This window comes from Lissotriton helveticus, unplaced genomic scaffold (assembly GCF_964261635.1).
Source record: "Lissotriton helveticus unplaced genomic scaffold, aLisHel1.1 SCAFFOLD_559, whole genome shotgun sequence".
Classification (NCBI taxonomy): Eukaryota; Metazoa; Chordata; class Amphibia; order Caudata; family Salamandridae; genus Lissotriton; species Lissotriton helveticus.
Genome location: NW_027612017.1, coordinates 1 through 15,699, shown reverse-complemented (window position 1 = coordinate 15,699; position 15,699 = coordinate 1). Strand labels below are relative to the sequence as shown.

Genomic DNA, 15,699 nt, shown 5'->3' with positions numbered 1-15,699 from the left:
AAAGCAAAACACTTCACATGCCCAATAAAGTCTATTTCACCCCTTCACAGTATTAGGAAAGGCCTGCAAGGCCTTGGGCATACTTCCAGCCTCCAGGCACCAATGTAACTGATACCTGTGACATTTGGTGGTGTTAAGCTTCAAGGGGATGAAGTCACACTTTCTACCCAGGGTCATGGAGCTCAGCGCAGGGTAAGAATTCAGGTTATCCCCCTGGCTGGAGGTGTTAAAGCAAAACACTTCACATGCCCATTAAACTCTATTTCACCCCTTAACAGTATCAGGAAAGGCCTGCAAGGCCTTGTGCCTACTTCCAGCCCCCAGGCACCAATGTTACTGATGCCTGTGACATTTGGTGGTGTAAAGCTTCAAGGGGATGAAGTCGCACCTTCTACCCAGGGTTATGGAGCTCTGCGCAGGCTAAGATTTCAGGTTATCCCCCTGGCTGGAGGTGTTAAAGCAAAACACTCCACATGCCCAATAAAGTCTATTTCACCCCTTTACTGTATCAGGAAAGGCCTGCAAGGCCGTGGGCCTACTTCCAGCCTCCAGGCACCAATTTTACTGATACCTGTGACATTTGGTGGTGTTAAGCTTCAAGGGGATGAAGTCACACTTTATACCCAGGGTTATGGAGCTCAGCGCAGGGTAAGATTTTTTGGTTATCCCCCTGGCTGGAGGTGTTTAAGCAAAACACCTCACATGCCCAGTACAGTGTATTTCACCCTTTCCCAGTATCAGGAAAGGCCTGCAAGGCCTTGTGCCTACTTCCAGCCTCCAGGCACCAATGTTACTGATACCTGTGACATTTGGTGGTGTTAAGCTTCAAGGGGAAGAAGTCACACCTTCTACCCAGGGTTATGGAGCTCAGTGCAGGGTACGATTTCAGGTCATCCCTCTGGCTGGAGGTGTTAAAGCAAAACACTTCACATGCCCAATACGTTGTATTTCAGTCCTTCACAGTATCAGGAAAGGCCTGCAAGGCCTTGGGCCAACTTCCAGCCCCCAGGCACCAATGTTACTGATACCTGTGACATTTGGTGGTGTTAAGCTTCAAGGGGAAGAAGTCACACCTTCTACCCAGGGTTATGGAGCTCAGCGCAGGGTAAGATTTCAGGTTATCGCCCGGGCTTGAGTTGCTAAAGCAAAACACTTCACATGCCCAATAAAGTCTATTTCACCCCTTTCACAGTATCAGGAAAGGCCTGCAAGGCCTTGGGCCTACTTCCAGCCCCCAGGCACCAATGTTACTGATACCTGTGACATGTGGTGGTGTTAAGCTTCAAGGGGAAGAAGTCACACCTTCTACCCAGGGTTATGGAGCTCAGTGCAGGGTAAGAATTCAGGTTATCCCCCTGGCTGGAGGTGTTTAAGCAAAACACCTCACATGCCCAGTACAGTGTATTTCACCCTTTCCCAGTATCAGTAAAGGCCTGCAAGGCCTTGTGCCTACTTCCAGCCTCCAGGCACCAATGTTACTGATACCTGTGACATTTGGTGGTGTTAAGCTTCAAGGGGATGAAGTCGCACCTTCTACCCAGGGTTATGGAGCTCCGCGCAGGGTAAGATTTCAGGCTTCACCCCAGGCTTAAGGCGTGAAAATAGAACAGTTACCATACACAACAATGTGTATTTCACCCATTCACAGTATCAGGAAAGGCCTGCAAGGCCTTGGGCCTACTTCCAGGCACCAATGTTACTGATACCTGTGACATTTGGTAGTGTTAAGCTTCAAGGGGATGAAGTCACACTTTCTACCTAGGGTTATGGAGCTCAGCACAGGGTAAGATTTTAGGTTATCCCCCTGGCTGGAGGTGTTTAAGCAAAACACCTCACATGCCCAGTACAGTGTATTTCACGCTTTCCCAGTATCAGGATAGTCCTGCAAGGCCTTGTGCCTACTTCCAGCCTCCAGGCACCAATGTGACTGATACCTGTGACATTTGGTGGTCTTAAGCTTCAAGGGGATGAAGTCACACTTTATACCCAGGGTTATGGAGCTCAGCGCAGGGTAAGATTTTAGGTTATCCCCCTGGCTGGAGTTGTTAAAGCAAAACACTTCACATGCCCAATAAAGTCTATTTCACCCCTTCACAGTATCAGGAAAGGGCTGCAAGGCCTTGGGCCTCCTTCCAGCCCCCAGGCACCTGTTTTTGTGATACTTGTGACATTTGGAGGTGCTCAGCTTCAAGGGGATGAAGTCACATCTTCTACCCAGGGTTATGGAGCTCAGCGCAGGGTAAGATTTCAGGTTATCCCCCTGGCTGGAGGTGTTAAAGGAAAACACTTTGCACGCCCATTGAAGTCTATTTCACCCCTTCACAGTATCAGGAAAGGCCTGCAAGGCCTTGTGCCTACTTCCAGCCTCCAGGCACCAATGTTACTGTTACCTGTGACATGTGGTGGGGTTAAGCTTCAAGGGGATTAAGTCACACCTTCTACCCAGGGTTATGGAGCTCAGCGCAGGGTAAGATTTCAGGTTATCCCCCTGGCTTGAGGTGTTAAAGCCAAACACTCCACATGCCCAATAAAGTCTATTTCACCTCTTCACAGTATCAGGAAAGGCCTGCAAGGCATTGGGCCTACTTCCAGCCTCCACGCACCAATGTTACTGATACCTGTGACATGTGGTGGTGTTAAGCTTCAAGGGGATGTAGTCACACCTTTTACCCAGGGTCATGGAGCTCAGCGCAGGGTAAGATTTCAGGTTATCCCCCTGGATTGAGGTGTTAAAGCCAAACACTCCACATGCCCAAGAAAGTCTATTTCACACCTTCACGGTATCAGGAAAGGCCTGCAAGGCCTTGGGCCTACTTCCAGCCTCCAGGCACCAATTTTACTGATACCTGTGACATTTGGTGGTGTTAAGCTTCAAGGGGACGAAGTCACACTTTCTATCCAGGGTTATGGAGCTCAGAGCAGGGTAAGATTTTAGGTAATCCACCTGGCTGGAGGTGTTTAAGCAAAACACCTCACACGCCCAGTACAGTGTATTTCACCCTTTCCCAGTATCAGGAAAGGCCTGCAAGGCCTTGTGCCTACTTCCAGCCTCCAGGCACCAATGTTACTGATACCTGTGACATTTGGTGGTGTTAAGCTTCAAGGGGATGAAGTCGCACCTTCTACCCAGGGTTATGGAGCTCCGCGCAGGGTAAGATTTCAGGCTTCACCCCAGGCTTAAGGCGTGAAAATAGAACAGTTACCATACACAACAATGTGTATTTCACCCATTCACAGTATCAGGAAAGGACTGCAAGGCCTTGGGCCTACTTCCAGCCTCCAGGCACCAATGTTACTGATACCTGTGACATTTGGTAGTGTTAAGCTTCAAGGGGATGAAGTCACACTTTATACCCAGGGTTATGGAGCTCAGCGCAGGGTAAGAATTCAGGTTATCCCCCTGGCTGGAGGTGTTAAAGCAAAACACTTCACATGCCCATTAAACTCTATTTCACCCCTTCACAGTATCAGGAAAGGCCTGCAAGGCCTTGGGCCTACTTCCAGCCTCCAGGCACCAATGTTACTGATACCTGTGACCTTTGGTGGTGTTAAGCTCCAAGGGGATGAAGTCGCACCTTCTACCCAGGGTTATGGAGCTCCGCGCAGGGTAAGATTTCAGGTTATCCCCCTGGCTGGAGGTGTTTAAGCAAAACACCTCACATGCCCAGTACAGTGTATTTAACCCTTTCCCAGTATCAGGAAAGGCCTGCAAGGCCTTGTGCCTACTTCCAGCCTCCAGGCACCAATGTTACTGATACCTGTGACATTTGGTGGTGTTAAGCTTCAATGGGAAGAAGTCAAATCTTCTACCCAGGGTTATGGAGCTCAGCGCAGGGTAAGAATTTGGGTTATCCCCCTGGCTGGAGGTGTAAAATTAAAACACTTCACATGCCCAATAAAGTCTGTTTCACCCCTTCACAGTATCATGAAAGGCCTGCAAGGCCTTGTGCCTACTTCCAGCCTCCAGGCACCAATGTTACTGATACCTGTGACATGTGGTGGTGTTAAGCTTCAATGGGATGAAGTCACACCTTCTACCCAGGGTTATGGAGCTCAGTGCAGGGTAAGAATTTGGGTTATCCCCCTGGCTGGAGGTGTTAAAGCAAAACACTTCACATGCCCAATAAAGTCTGTTTCACCCCTTCACAGTATCAGGAAAGGCCTGCAAGGCCTTGTGCCTACTTCCAGCCTCCAGGCACCAATGTTACTGATACCTGTGATATTTGGTGGTGTTAAGCTTCAAGGGGATGAAGTCACACCTTTTACCCAGGGTTATGGAGCTCAGCGCAGGGTAAGATTTCAGGTTATCGCCCTGGCTTGAGGTGTTAAAGCAAAACACTCCACATGCCAAATAAAGTCTATTTCACCCCTTCACAGTATCAGGAAAGGCCTGCAAGGCCTTGGGCCTACTTCCAGCCTCCAGGCACCAAAGTTACTGATACCTGTGACATTTGGTGGTGTTAAGCTTCAAGGGGAAGAAGTCACGCCTTCTACCCAGGGTTATGGAGCTCAGTGCAGGGTAAGAATTCAGGTTATCCCCCTGGCTGGAGGTGTTAAAGCAAAACACTTCACATGCCCATTAAAGTCTATTTCACCCCTTCACAGTATCAGGAAAGGCCTGCAAGGCCTTGTGCCTACTTCCAGCCTCCAGGCACCAATGTTACTGTTACCTGTGACATGTGGTGGTGTTAAGCTTCAAGGGGATGAAGTCACACCTTTTACCCAGGGTTATGGAGCTCAGCGCAGGGTAAGATTTCAGGTTATCCCCCTGGCTTGAGGTGTTAAAGCCAAACACTCCACAAGCCCACTAAAGTCTATTTCACACCTTCACAGTATCAGGAAAGGCCTGCAAGGCCTTGTACCTACTTCCAGCCTCCAGGCACCAATGTTACTGATACCTGTGACATTTGGTGGTGTTAAGCTTCAAGGGGAAGAAGTCAAACCTTCTACCCAGGGTTATGGAGCTCAGCGCAGGGTAAGAATTCAGGTTATCCCCCTGGCTGGAGGTGTTAAAGCAAAACACTTTGCATGCCCATTAAAGTCTATTTCACCCCTTCACAGTATCAGGAAAGGCAGGCAAGGCCGTGTGCCTACTTCCAGCCTCCAGGCACCAATGTTACTGATACCTGTGACATGTGGTGGTGTTAAGCTTCAAGGGGATGAAGTCACACCTTCTACCCAGGGTTATGGAGCTCAGCGCAGGGTAAGAATTCAGGTTATCCCCCTGGCTTGAGGTGTTAAAGCAAAACACTTCACATGCCCTATAAAGTCTATTTCACCCCTTCACAGTATCAGGAAAGGCCTTGTGCCTTCTTCCAGCCTCTAGGCACCAATTTCACTGAAACTTGTGACATTTGTAGGTGTTCAACTTCAAGGGGATGAAGTTGCACCTTCTACCCAGGGTTATGGAACTCAGCGCAGGGTAAGATTCCAGGCTTCACCCCTGACTGGAGGTGTTAAAGCAAAACACTTCTCATGCCCAATAAAGTCTATTTCACCCCTCCACAGTATCAGGAAAGGCCTGCAAGGCCTTGGGCCTACTTCCAGCCTCCTGGCACCAATTATACTGATACCTGTGACATTTGGAGGTGTTAAGCTTCAAGGGGATGAAGTTGCACCTTCTACCCAGGGTTATGGAGCTCCGCGCAGGGTAAGAATTTAGGTCATCCCCCTGGCTGGAGGTGTTAAAGGAAAACACTTCACATGCCCAATAAAGTCTAGTTCACCCCTTCACAGTATCAGGAAAGGCCTGCAAGGCCTTGGGCCTACTTCCAGCCTCCTGGCACCAATTATACTGATACCTGTGACATTTGGAGGTGTTAAGCTTCAAGGGGATGAAGTCACACCTTTTACCCAGGGTTATGGAGCTCAGCGCAGAGTAAGATTTCAGGTTATCGCCCTGGCTTGAGGTGTTAAAGCAAAACACTTCACATGCCAATAAAGTCTAGTTCACCCCTTCACAGTATCAGGAAAGGCCTGCAAGGCCTTGTGCCTACTTTCAGCCTCCAGGCACCAATGTTACTGATACCTGTGACATGTGGTGGTGTAAGCTTCAAGGGGATGAAGTCACACCTTTTACCCAGGGTTATGGAGCTCAGCGCAGGGTAAGATTTCAGGTTATCGCCCTGGCTTGAGGTGTTAAAGCAAAACACTCCACATGCCAAATAAAGTCTATTTCACCCCTTCACAGTATCAGGAAAGGCCTGCAAGGCCTTGGGCCTACTTCCAGCCTCCAGGCACCAAAGTTACTGATACCTGTGACATTTGGTGGTGTTAAGCTTCAAGGGGAAGAAGTCACGCCTTCTACCCAGGGTTATGGAGCTCAGTGCAGGGTAAGAATTCAGGTTATCCCCCTGGCTGGAGGTGTTAAAGCAAAACACTTCACATGCCCATTAAAGTCTATTTCACCCCTTCACAGTATCAGGAAAGGCCTGCAAGGCCTTGTGCCTACTTCCAGCCTCCAGGCACCAATGTTACTGTTACCTGTGACATGTGGTGGTGTTAAGCTTCAAGGGGATGAAGTCACACCTTTTACCCAGGGTTATGGAGCTCAGCGCAGGGTAAGATTTCAGGTTATCCCCCTGGCTTGAGGTGTTAAAGCCAAACACTCCACATGCCCAATAAAGTCTATTTCACGCCTTCACAGTATCAGGAAAGGCCTGCAAGGCCTTGTGCCTACTTCCAGCCTCCAGGCACCAATGTTACTGATACCTGTGACATTTGGTGGTGTTAAGCTTCAAGGGGAAGAAGTCACACCTTCTACCCAGGGTTATGGAGCTCAGCGCAGGGTAAGAATTCAGGTTATCCCCCTGGCTGGAGGTGTTAAAGCAAAACACTTTGCATGCCCATTAAAGTCTATTTCACCCCTTCACAGTATCAGGAAAGGCAGGCAAGGCAGTGTGCCTACTTCCAGCCTCCAGGCACCAATGTTACTGATACCTGTGACATGTGGTGGTGTTAAGCTTCAAGGGGATGAAGTCACACCTTCTACCCAGGGTTATGGAGCTCAGCGCAGGGTAAGAATTTGGGTTATCCCCCTGGCTGGAGGTGTTAAATTAAAACACTTCACATGCCCAATAAAATCTGTTTCACCCCTTCACAGTATCAGGAAAGGCCTGCAAGGCCTTGTGCCTACTTCCAGCCTCCAGGCACCAATGTTACTGATACCTGTGACATGTGGTGGTGTTAAGCTTCAAGGGGATGAAGTCGCACCTTCTACCCAGGGTTATGGAGCTCAGCGCAGGGTAAGATTTCAGGTTATCCCCCCTGGCTTGAGGTGTTAAAGCAAAACACTTCACATGCCCAATAAAGTCTATTTCACCCCTTCACAGTATCAGGAAAGGCCTGCAAGGCCTTGGGCCTACTTCCAGCCTCCAGGCACCAATGTTACTGATACCTGGGACATTTGGAGGTGTTAAGCTTCAAGGGGAAGAAGTCACACCTTCTACCCAGGGTTATGGAGCTCAGCGCAGGGTAAGATTTCAGCTTTTCACCCCTAGCTGGATGTGTTGAAGCAAAACACTTCTCATGCCCAATAAAGTCTATTTCAACCCTTCACAGTATCAGGAAAGGCCTGCAAGGCCTTGGGCCTACTTCCAGCGTCCAGGCACCTGTGTTTGTGATACTTGTGACATTTGGAGGTGTTCAGCTTCAAGGGGATGAAGTCACACCTTCTACACAGGGTTATGGAGCTCAGCGCAGGGTAAGATTTCAGCTTTTCACCCCTAGCTGGATGTGTTGAAGCAAAACACTTCTCATGCCCAATAAAGTCTATTTCAACCCTTCACAGTATCAGGAAAGGCCTGTAAGGCCTTGGGCCTACATCCATTCTCCAGGCACCAATGTTACTGACACCTGTGACATTTGGTGGTGTTAAGCTTCATGGGGAAGAAGTCACACCTTCTACCCAGGGTTATGGAGCTCAGCGCAGGGTAAGATTTCAGGTTATTCCCCCTGGCTCGAGGTGTTAAAGCAAAACACTTCACATGCCCAATAAATTGTATTTCACCCCTTCACAGTATCAGGAAAGGCCTGCAAGGCCTCGTGCCTACTTCCAGCCCCCAGGCACCAATGTTACTGACACCTGTGACATTTGGTGGTGTTAAGCTTCATGGGGAAGAAGTCACACCTTCTACCCAGGGTTATGGAGCTCAGCGCAGGGTAAGAATTCAGGTTATTCCCCCTGGCTCGAGGTGTTAAAGCAAAACACTTCACATGCCCAATAAATTGTATTTCACCCCTTCACAGTATCAGGAAAGGCCTGCAAGGCCTTGGGCCTACTTGCAGCCCCCAGGCACCAATGTTACTGACACCTGTGACATTTGGTGGTGTTAAGCTTCAAGGGGAAGATGTCACACCTTCTACCCAGGGTTATGGAGCTCAGCGCAGGGTATGATTTTAGGTTATCCCCCTGGCTGGAGGTGTTTAAGCAAAACACCTCACATGCCCAGTACAGTGTATTTCACCCTTTCCCAGTATCAGTAAAGGCCTGCAAGGCCTTGTGCCTACTTCCAGCCTCCAGGCACCAATGTTACTGATACCTGTGACATTTGGTGGTGTTAAGCTTCAAGGGGATGAAGTCGCACCTTCTACCCAGGGTTATGGAGCTCCGCGCAGGGTAAGATTTCAGGCTTCACCCCAGGCTTAAGGCGTGAACATAGAACAATTACCATACACAACAATGTGTATTTCACCCATTCACAGTATCAGGAAAGGCCTGCTAGGCCTTGGGCCTACTTCCAGCCTCCAGGCACCAATGTTACTGATACCTGTGACATGTGGTGGTGTTAAGCTTCAAGGGGATGAAGTCACACTTTCTACCCAGGGTTATGGAGCTCAGCGCAGGGTAAGAATTCAGGTTATCCCCCTGGCTGGAGGTGTTAAAGCAAAACACTTCACATGCCCAATAAATTGTATTTCACCCCTTCACAGTATCAGGAAAGGCCTGCAAGGCCTTGGGCCTACTTCCAGCCTCCAGGCACCAATGTTACTGATGCCTGTGACATTTGGTGGTGTTAAGCTTCAAGGGGATGAAGTCACACCTTTTACCCAGGGTTATGGAGCTCAGTGCAGGGTAAGAATTCAGGGTATCCCCCTGGCTGGAGGTGTTAAAGCAAAACACTTCACATGCCCAGTACAGTGTATTTCACCCTTTCCCAGTATCAGGAAAGGCCTGCAAGGCCTTGTGCCTACTTCCAGCCTCCAGGCACCAATGTTACTGATACCTGTGACATTTGGCGGTGTTAAGCTTCAAGGGGAAGAAGTCACACCATCTACCCAGGGTTATGGAGCTCAGTGCAGGGTAAGATTTCAGGTTATCCCCCTGGCTTGAGGTGTTAAAGCAAAACACTTCACATGCCCAATAAAGTCTATTTCACCCCTTCACAGTATCAGGAAAGGCCTGCAAGGCCTTGGGCCTACTTCCAGCCCCCAGGCACCAATGTACTGATACCTGTGACATTTGGTGCTGTTAAGCTTCAAGGGGATGAAGTCACACCTTCTACCCAGGGTTATGGAGCTCCTCGCAGGGTAAGATTTCAGGCTTCACCCCAGGCTGGAGGCGTGAAAATAGAACAATTACCATACACAGCAATGTGTATTTCACCCATTCACAGTATCAGGGAAGGCCTGCAAGGCCTTGTGCCTACTTCCAGCCTCCAGGCACCAATTTTACTGATACCTGTGACATTTGGTGGTGTTAAGCTTCAAGGGGATGAAGTCACACTTTATACCCAGGGTTATGGAGCTCAGCGCAGGGTAAGATTTTTGGTTATCCCCCTGGCTGGAGGTGTTTAAGCAAAACACCTCACATGCCCAGTACAGTGTATTTCACCCTTTCCCAGTATCAGGAAAGGCCTGCAAGGCCTTGTGCCTACTTCCAGCCTCCAGGCACCAATGTTACTGATACCTGTGACATTTGGTGGTGTTAAGCTTCAAGGGGAAGAAGTCCCACCTTCTACCCAGGGTTATGGAGCTCAGCGCAGGGTAAGATTTCAGGTTATCCCCCTGGCTTGAGGTGTTAAAGCCAAACACTCCACATGCCCAAGAATGTCTATTTCACACCTTCACGGTATCAGGGAAGGCCTGCAAGGCCTTGGGCCTGCTTCCAGCCTCCAGGCACCAATGTTACTGATACCTGTGACATTTGGTGGTGTTAAGCTTCAAGGGGAAGGAGTCACATCTTCAACCCAGGGTTATGGAGCTCAGTGCAGGGTAAGAATTCAGGGTATCCCCCTGGCTGGAGGTGTTAAAGCAAAACATTTCACATGCCCAATAAGGTCTATTTCTCCCCTTCGCAGTGTCGGGAAAGGCCTGTAATGCCTTTGGCCTATTTCCAACCTCCAGGCACCATTTTTTGGGATACATGTAACATTTGGAGGTGTTAATCTTCAAAGGGATACAGTTGCTCCTTCTACCCAGGGCTATGGAAGTATGCACAGGGGGAGATCGCAGGTTTTCCCCTTGGAAGGAGGCGGAGAAGTAAAACACTTCCCTCAAATCCAAGGCGGCAAGGCTGAAATCTTACCCTATGCAGAGCTCCGTAGTTCTGGGTAGACGGAGTGCCATTGTCCCCTTGCAGCTGAGCACATCATAATTTCACATTTATCACTAAAACATGTGTTTGGTGGATAGAAATGTGCCCATGTCTCTGCAGGCCAAGGCCTGATCTTTCAAATGGGTGTATGTACCTTTTAGGCTAGGTGAAGTGTTTTCATTTCTTCACCTCCACTCGTGAGGGAAATCTTGAATCTTACCCTGCCTGGAGCTCCAAATCCCTGGGTAGAAAGAGTGACTTAGTGCCCTTGAATCTGAAAACCTCATAATGTCACAAATATCACTAAAGCAGGTCCCTGGTGGCTAGAAATGCCCCAGAGCCCTGAAGGCTCTATTCTGATATGGTGACTGGGTTATTTTGTGCTGTTTTGGGCCGTGTGAAGTATTTTATTCTTACACCGCCACCCCAGGGAAAGACGTGAAATATTTTCCTGTGCGGAGCTCTATATCTCTGGGAAGAAGGGCTGACGTTGTCCCCTTTATTCTGGAAACCTCATAGTATCAGATATATTACTAAAACAGGTTCCTGGAAGCTAGGGATGGGCCAGGGTACCTGAAGGCTAAGATCTGAAACTGTGAATGGTGTTCATGTACGTCTTGGACTATGAGAAGTGTTTTATTTGTGTTTCCCTCTACCTACATATAAGGCGAAAACCTGTAATTAGCAGTAGACCTCAATCAGGCTGCCAGGCGCAGAATCTGATTTGTCGGCGCAGGTCGCACTCTTGACATGCCATTTGATTCAGGAGTGGTCCCCACCCCAGCAATCGGGCTCAATACAACATTGATAGTCACAGGCCTCACTCTGTACTGTGGGATGTATGATGTAACAATTAGATTGCGGTACATTACATTGCTGTTTTAGGCGCTCTCCACGACTTGCACGGGAGGGCGCTCTAGACTTAGGAATAGTATGATTTACTATTCGAACTCCAGCCTAAGTAAGGTAGGGAAGGTGTTGGAATAGTAAATCGCACTATTCCATAGTCTAGTGCGCCCTCCCGTGCAAGTCGTGGAAAAGACTTGCGTTGTAAATGCAGCGATCGAAATGTACTGCGGTGTTTTGACCGCGTTGTTAAGGTCGGTTCCCGTCCAAAGATGTCACCTGAGATGTAAACCTAACTCCAGCTGTGAACATCAGCTCAGCAGAGTGCCTCCATGCAGGTACTGGGGTCACCATTTCAGGTGCCTTCACACCTTCTGCTCTCACGCTGGGTGCCAATGTAGGTCTAACTCGGCCGCCTGCCTCTATTGTGTCACTGTGTGTTTATTATGTTTAGTGTGCCCCCGTCTCCTCCAGCTCGGCGCTTGGCAGTGAATGCCCTCTGGCTGCATGTGAAGCTACCAGCGCGCAGCCGCCTTGTGATGCCCGTGAGTCTTGAGCCCGGCCCGTGCCCCGCTGCTTGTAAAAATCCCCCGGCTGCCCCCGAGTCGTGGGTGCCACAGCCGAGGGTGCAGGCGCGCGGCGAGGGCCCCCCTGACCCCCGGGCCGGGGCCCCCTGTTGTTGTCTTCGCTTCCCCGCTCGGCCGGCGGAGCCCTGTGTTACTTCGGCCCGTTCCAGAACGCGCTCCCCGCGTCCCCCTGAGCCCCATTGTGACGCCACAGGGCCCGCTCCCTGCAGGAGGCCCCTCCCGCCCGCGGGCCGCCGCTCCCGGCCTCAGAGCGCGAGGGTGGACCGGGGGAAAGGGGCCCGGGGCCCGGGATTCAAGGCACGGGGGCGTCAGCCATCGGGGGAGGGCAGAGATTCACGGCGGATTACAAGCCTCTGAGGACGGGGTCGGCTGAAACGGGGGAGGGCACGGGAAGGGGTTGAAGTTGGGCTTCTTTTCATGTGTGTATGGGAGCGTGTGTTTAACGGATTGTGTTTAAAAACTTAGATAATCCGATAGTAGGAAACACAAAAGTCAGCTCGGAGCAGAGAGCCGAGTGCGCCTCGCACACAGCCCTCACTCCTCGGAACCAATCAGGGGCTGGCTCCTCCCTATATATGCACGGGGCTCGGGTTGGGAGGTACATTTCTGTTCTGTGACAGCGCCGAGACTCGTATTGCAATGGCAGAAACCGCTCCAGCCGCCGCGGCTCCTCCCGCTGAGGTCGCCCCCAAGAAGAAGCAGAAGAAAGCAGCGGGGGCCTCCAAGGCCAAGAAGCCTTCCGGTCCCAGCGTGTCCGACCTGATTTTGAAGTGTGTGACCGCCTCGGCCGAGAGGAAGGGAGTCTCCCTGGTGGCTCTGAAGAAGGCGCTGACCGCCGCCGGCTACGATGCGGACAAGAACAAGGGCCGCGTTAAGGTCTCCCTGAAGAGCCTGGTCAGTAAAGGCGCCCTAGCCCAGCTGAAGGGCACCGGGGCCTCCGGGTCCTTCAAAGTGAACAAGAAGCAGCTGGAGGGCAAGAAGGCAGCCAAGAAGACAGCTGCCAAGACCAAGAAGCCAGCGGCCAAGAAAGCTGCCCCTGCCGCCGCGAAGCCCAAAAAGGCTCCCGCGGGGGTCAAGAAGAGCCCGAAGAAGGTCAAGAAGCCAGCAGCAGCCAAGAGCCCCAAGAAGCCCAAGGCTGCCCCTGCCAAGAAGGCTGCCAAGAGCCCAGCGAAAGCCAAGGCGGCGAAGCCCAAAGTAGCCAAGAAAAGCCCTGCCAAGGTAGTCAAACCCAAGGCAGCCAAGCCCAAAGCAGCGAAGCCCAAAAAGGCAGCGCCCAAGAAGAAGTAAGGGCTGGCACCGAGACACTGCAAACACAACGGCTCTTTTAAGGGCCACCACCCTATCTAGAAGAGAGCGTGTTCCTCCCCACCTTTGCACCCACCCAATGGCCCCACTTCTCAAAAATAAACCGCACCATACATCCATAGCGCACTTTTCCACACGCGAGTGCCGCGTGTGATCTTGGCCATATAAACGGCTCTTTCGGTGCTGCGTGGATTGAAATCGTTATTACATAGAAAATAAGGGGGTCCGGGAGTTATAAGGCCTCCGTTTATAATACATGTGCAATAACGTGTGTGTCTCTGTGCTTTCACTGTACCCGGGCAGACTCTAAATAGTGTCTGCATAAAGCAGATGATTGTGAACTTTAATTGGAGCGCAGGTAACTGCGTGCTCCAGGGTGAGGGTAAAAAGCGGGTCTGGGAGTTATAAGACCTCAGTTTATTATAAACGTGTTTGTGTTGGTGCTTTCACTGTATCCGGGCAGACTCGATATAGCGCCTGCATAAAGCAGACGATTGTGAACTTTCAATCGAGCGCAGGTAACGGGGGCGTGTTCCAGAGTGACCAAGGGCAGTGTGCTTATGACATCTCGGGCTCCTCTCCCGGTTGACCGGGGTCGAGTCGTCCTCGTGACTACAAGTGGATGGACGGACGGAGACAAAGGCTGACCGAGGCGCGGGCTCCGGCGCCATCATCCAAGGGGGGGGTCTCTTTTATCCACAGCTCATTGGACAGCTAGGCTGCAGCCTCCAGTTCAGTATCCAATCGTTGCACACCGCGGGCTATTTTCGAACGTGGGGCGGTCTCCTCAGCCAACCAGAGCAGCCCTCCGTCTGTGAGGGCATAAATAGGGCTCTTTCCCTGGTAGACGCCATTCTTCTCTGCCTTCGCTGAGAGAGACCGCTCCCGCCATGGCCCGCACCAAGCAGACAGCCCGCAAGTCCACCGGCGGCAAAGCGCCCCGCAAGCAGCTGGCCACCAAGGCAGCCCGCAAGAGCGCGCCTGCCACCGGAGGAGTCAAGAAGCCTCACCGCTACCGGCCAGGCACCGTGGCTCTCCGCGAGATCCGCCGCTACCAGAAGTCCACCGAGCTCCTCATCCGCAAGCTGCCCTTCCAGCGCTTGGTGAGGGAGATCGCCCAGGACTTCAAGACCGACCTGCGCTTCCAGAGCTCCGCCGTCATGGCCCTGCAGGAGGCCAGCGAGGCCTACCTGGTCGGGCTCTTCGAGGACACCAACCTGTGCGCCATCCACGCCAAGAGGGTGACCATCATGCCCAAGGACATCCAGCTGGCCCGTCGCATCCGAGGCGAGAGGGCCTAAGGAGACGGACCGACCCGAACAACCACCACCACAACGGCTCTTTTAAGGGCCACCACCCTGTCACCTACGAGCTTCTCTTATCTGTCATGGCATGTGTTTTACAGGTTAGGGAGGGTGTGCTGTGAGTACCACGGTCACTGGGCAACTTATACCGGCTCTGGGTTAACCAGAGCACTCTGTGTTCACAGTGCATAAACGCCTGTTCAATGTGTCCATCTAATAATAAAAAGCCTTTTTATAGGGGGTTGTGCAGGGATCCGCTGGTCACAAGCCACCGCTTAAGGGGCATCTGTGTCCCCGGTACATCGGGTTCGTGTGTCTGATTTCGGGAACGTTTGCCCCGGGGTGAACTAACGCCGTTCCCCAGGGTCTTAAAAGTACAAACACAACGTTAAACCCGCTCACAGAGACACTGTTCGCCCCCAACATGGAAAACCATAAGCCCGGGGGGGGGGGGGGGGGCAGATGTGTGAATTCCCCAGTGGGTTTATTGAACCTCATCGTTACAGTGCTCATGTGACACTTGGTCCCATTCATATAGACATGTTAATTTAAAGAGGCGGAACGGGTTGCCTGCTGTCGGCCCTCGGTCTGCAGCAAGCCCCGTGAGAGCGGGCCTTTCTGCACTTAACATTACCCTTAAAAAACACATATTCCAAAACACATTTCTCCGGTCATAATAGAAGCACGTTAGCTCTTAGGGGAGGAAGTGGTTGGCCCTTAAAAGAGCCGTTGTGTTCGTTGGGGTGCGCCTGGAAGCCTTACTTGGCGCTGGTGTACTTGGTGACGGCCTTGGTGCCCTCCGACACGGCGTGCTTGGCCAGCTCTCCGGGGAGCAGAAGGCGGACTGCGGTCTGGATCTCCCGGGAGGTGATGGTGCGCCGCGAGTTGTAGTGAGCCAGTTTGGAAGCCTCTGCAGCGATGCGCTCGAAGATGTCGTTCACGAAGGAGTTCATGATGCCCATGGCCTTGGAGGAAATGCCGGTATCCGGGTGCACCTGCTTCATCACTTTGTAAATGTAGATGGCATAGCTTTCCTTCCTGCTCCTCTTGCGCTTCTTCCCGTCCTTCTTGGGCGGCTTGGAGAGCGCTTTCTTGGAGCCCTTCTTGGGTGCCGGCGCGGACT

At 51.4% G+C, this 15,699-nt stretch overlaps 3 protein-coding genes across 3 annotated transcripts; 2 read left to right on the top strand and 1 right to left on the bottom strand.

Moving 5' to 3' along the window:
• Nucleotides 1-12,544: 12,544 nt before the first annotated feature.
• On the top strand, nucleotides 12,545-13,254 carry LOC144807569 (histone H1.01-like). The gene has a single exon (XM_078673208.1). The coding sequence runs from the start codon at nucleotides 12,607-12,609 to the stop codon at nucleotides 13,252-13,254; it is 648 nt and encodes a 215-aa protein (XP_078529334.1). The 5' UTR covers nucleotides 12,545-12,606.
• A 674-nt stretch (nucleotides 13,255-13,928) lies between these two features.
• Nucleotides 13,929-15,014, top strand: LOC144807524 (histone H3). The gene has a single exon (XM_078673159.1). It carries the CDS (start codon nucleotides 14,163-14,165, stop codon nucleotides 14,571-14,573), a length of 411 nt encoding a protein of 136 aa, XP_078529285.1. The 5' UTR covers nucleotides 13,929-14,162; the 3' UTR covers nucleotides 14,574-15,014.
• A 269-nt stretch (nucleotides 15,015-15,283) lies between these two features.
• On the bottom strand, nucleotides 15,284-15,691 carry LOC144807565 (histone H2B 1.2-like; the record flags this gene model as incomplete). The annotated part of the gene is made up of 1 exon (XM_078673205.1): nucleotides 15,284-15,691. A coding segment is annotated over one exon (357 nt), but the record flags the coding sequence as incomplete, so codon positions are not given.
• Between the last annotated feature and the right edge of the window lie 8 nt (nucleotides 15,692-15,699).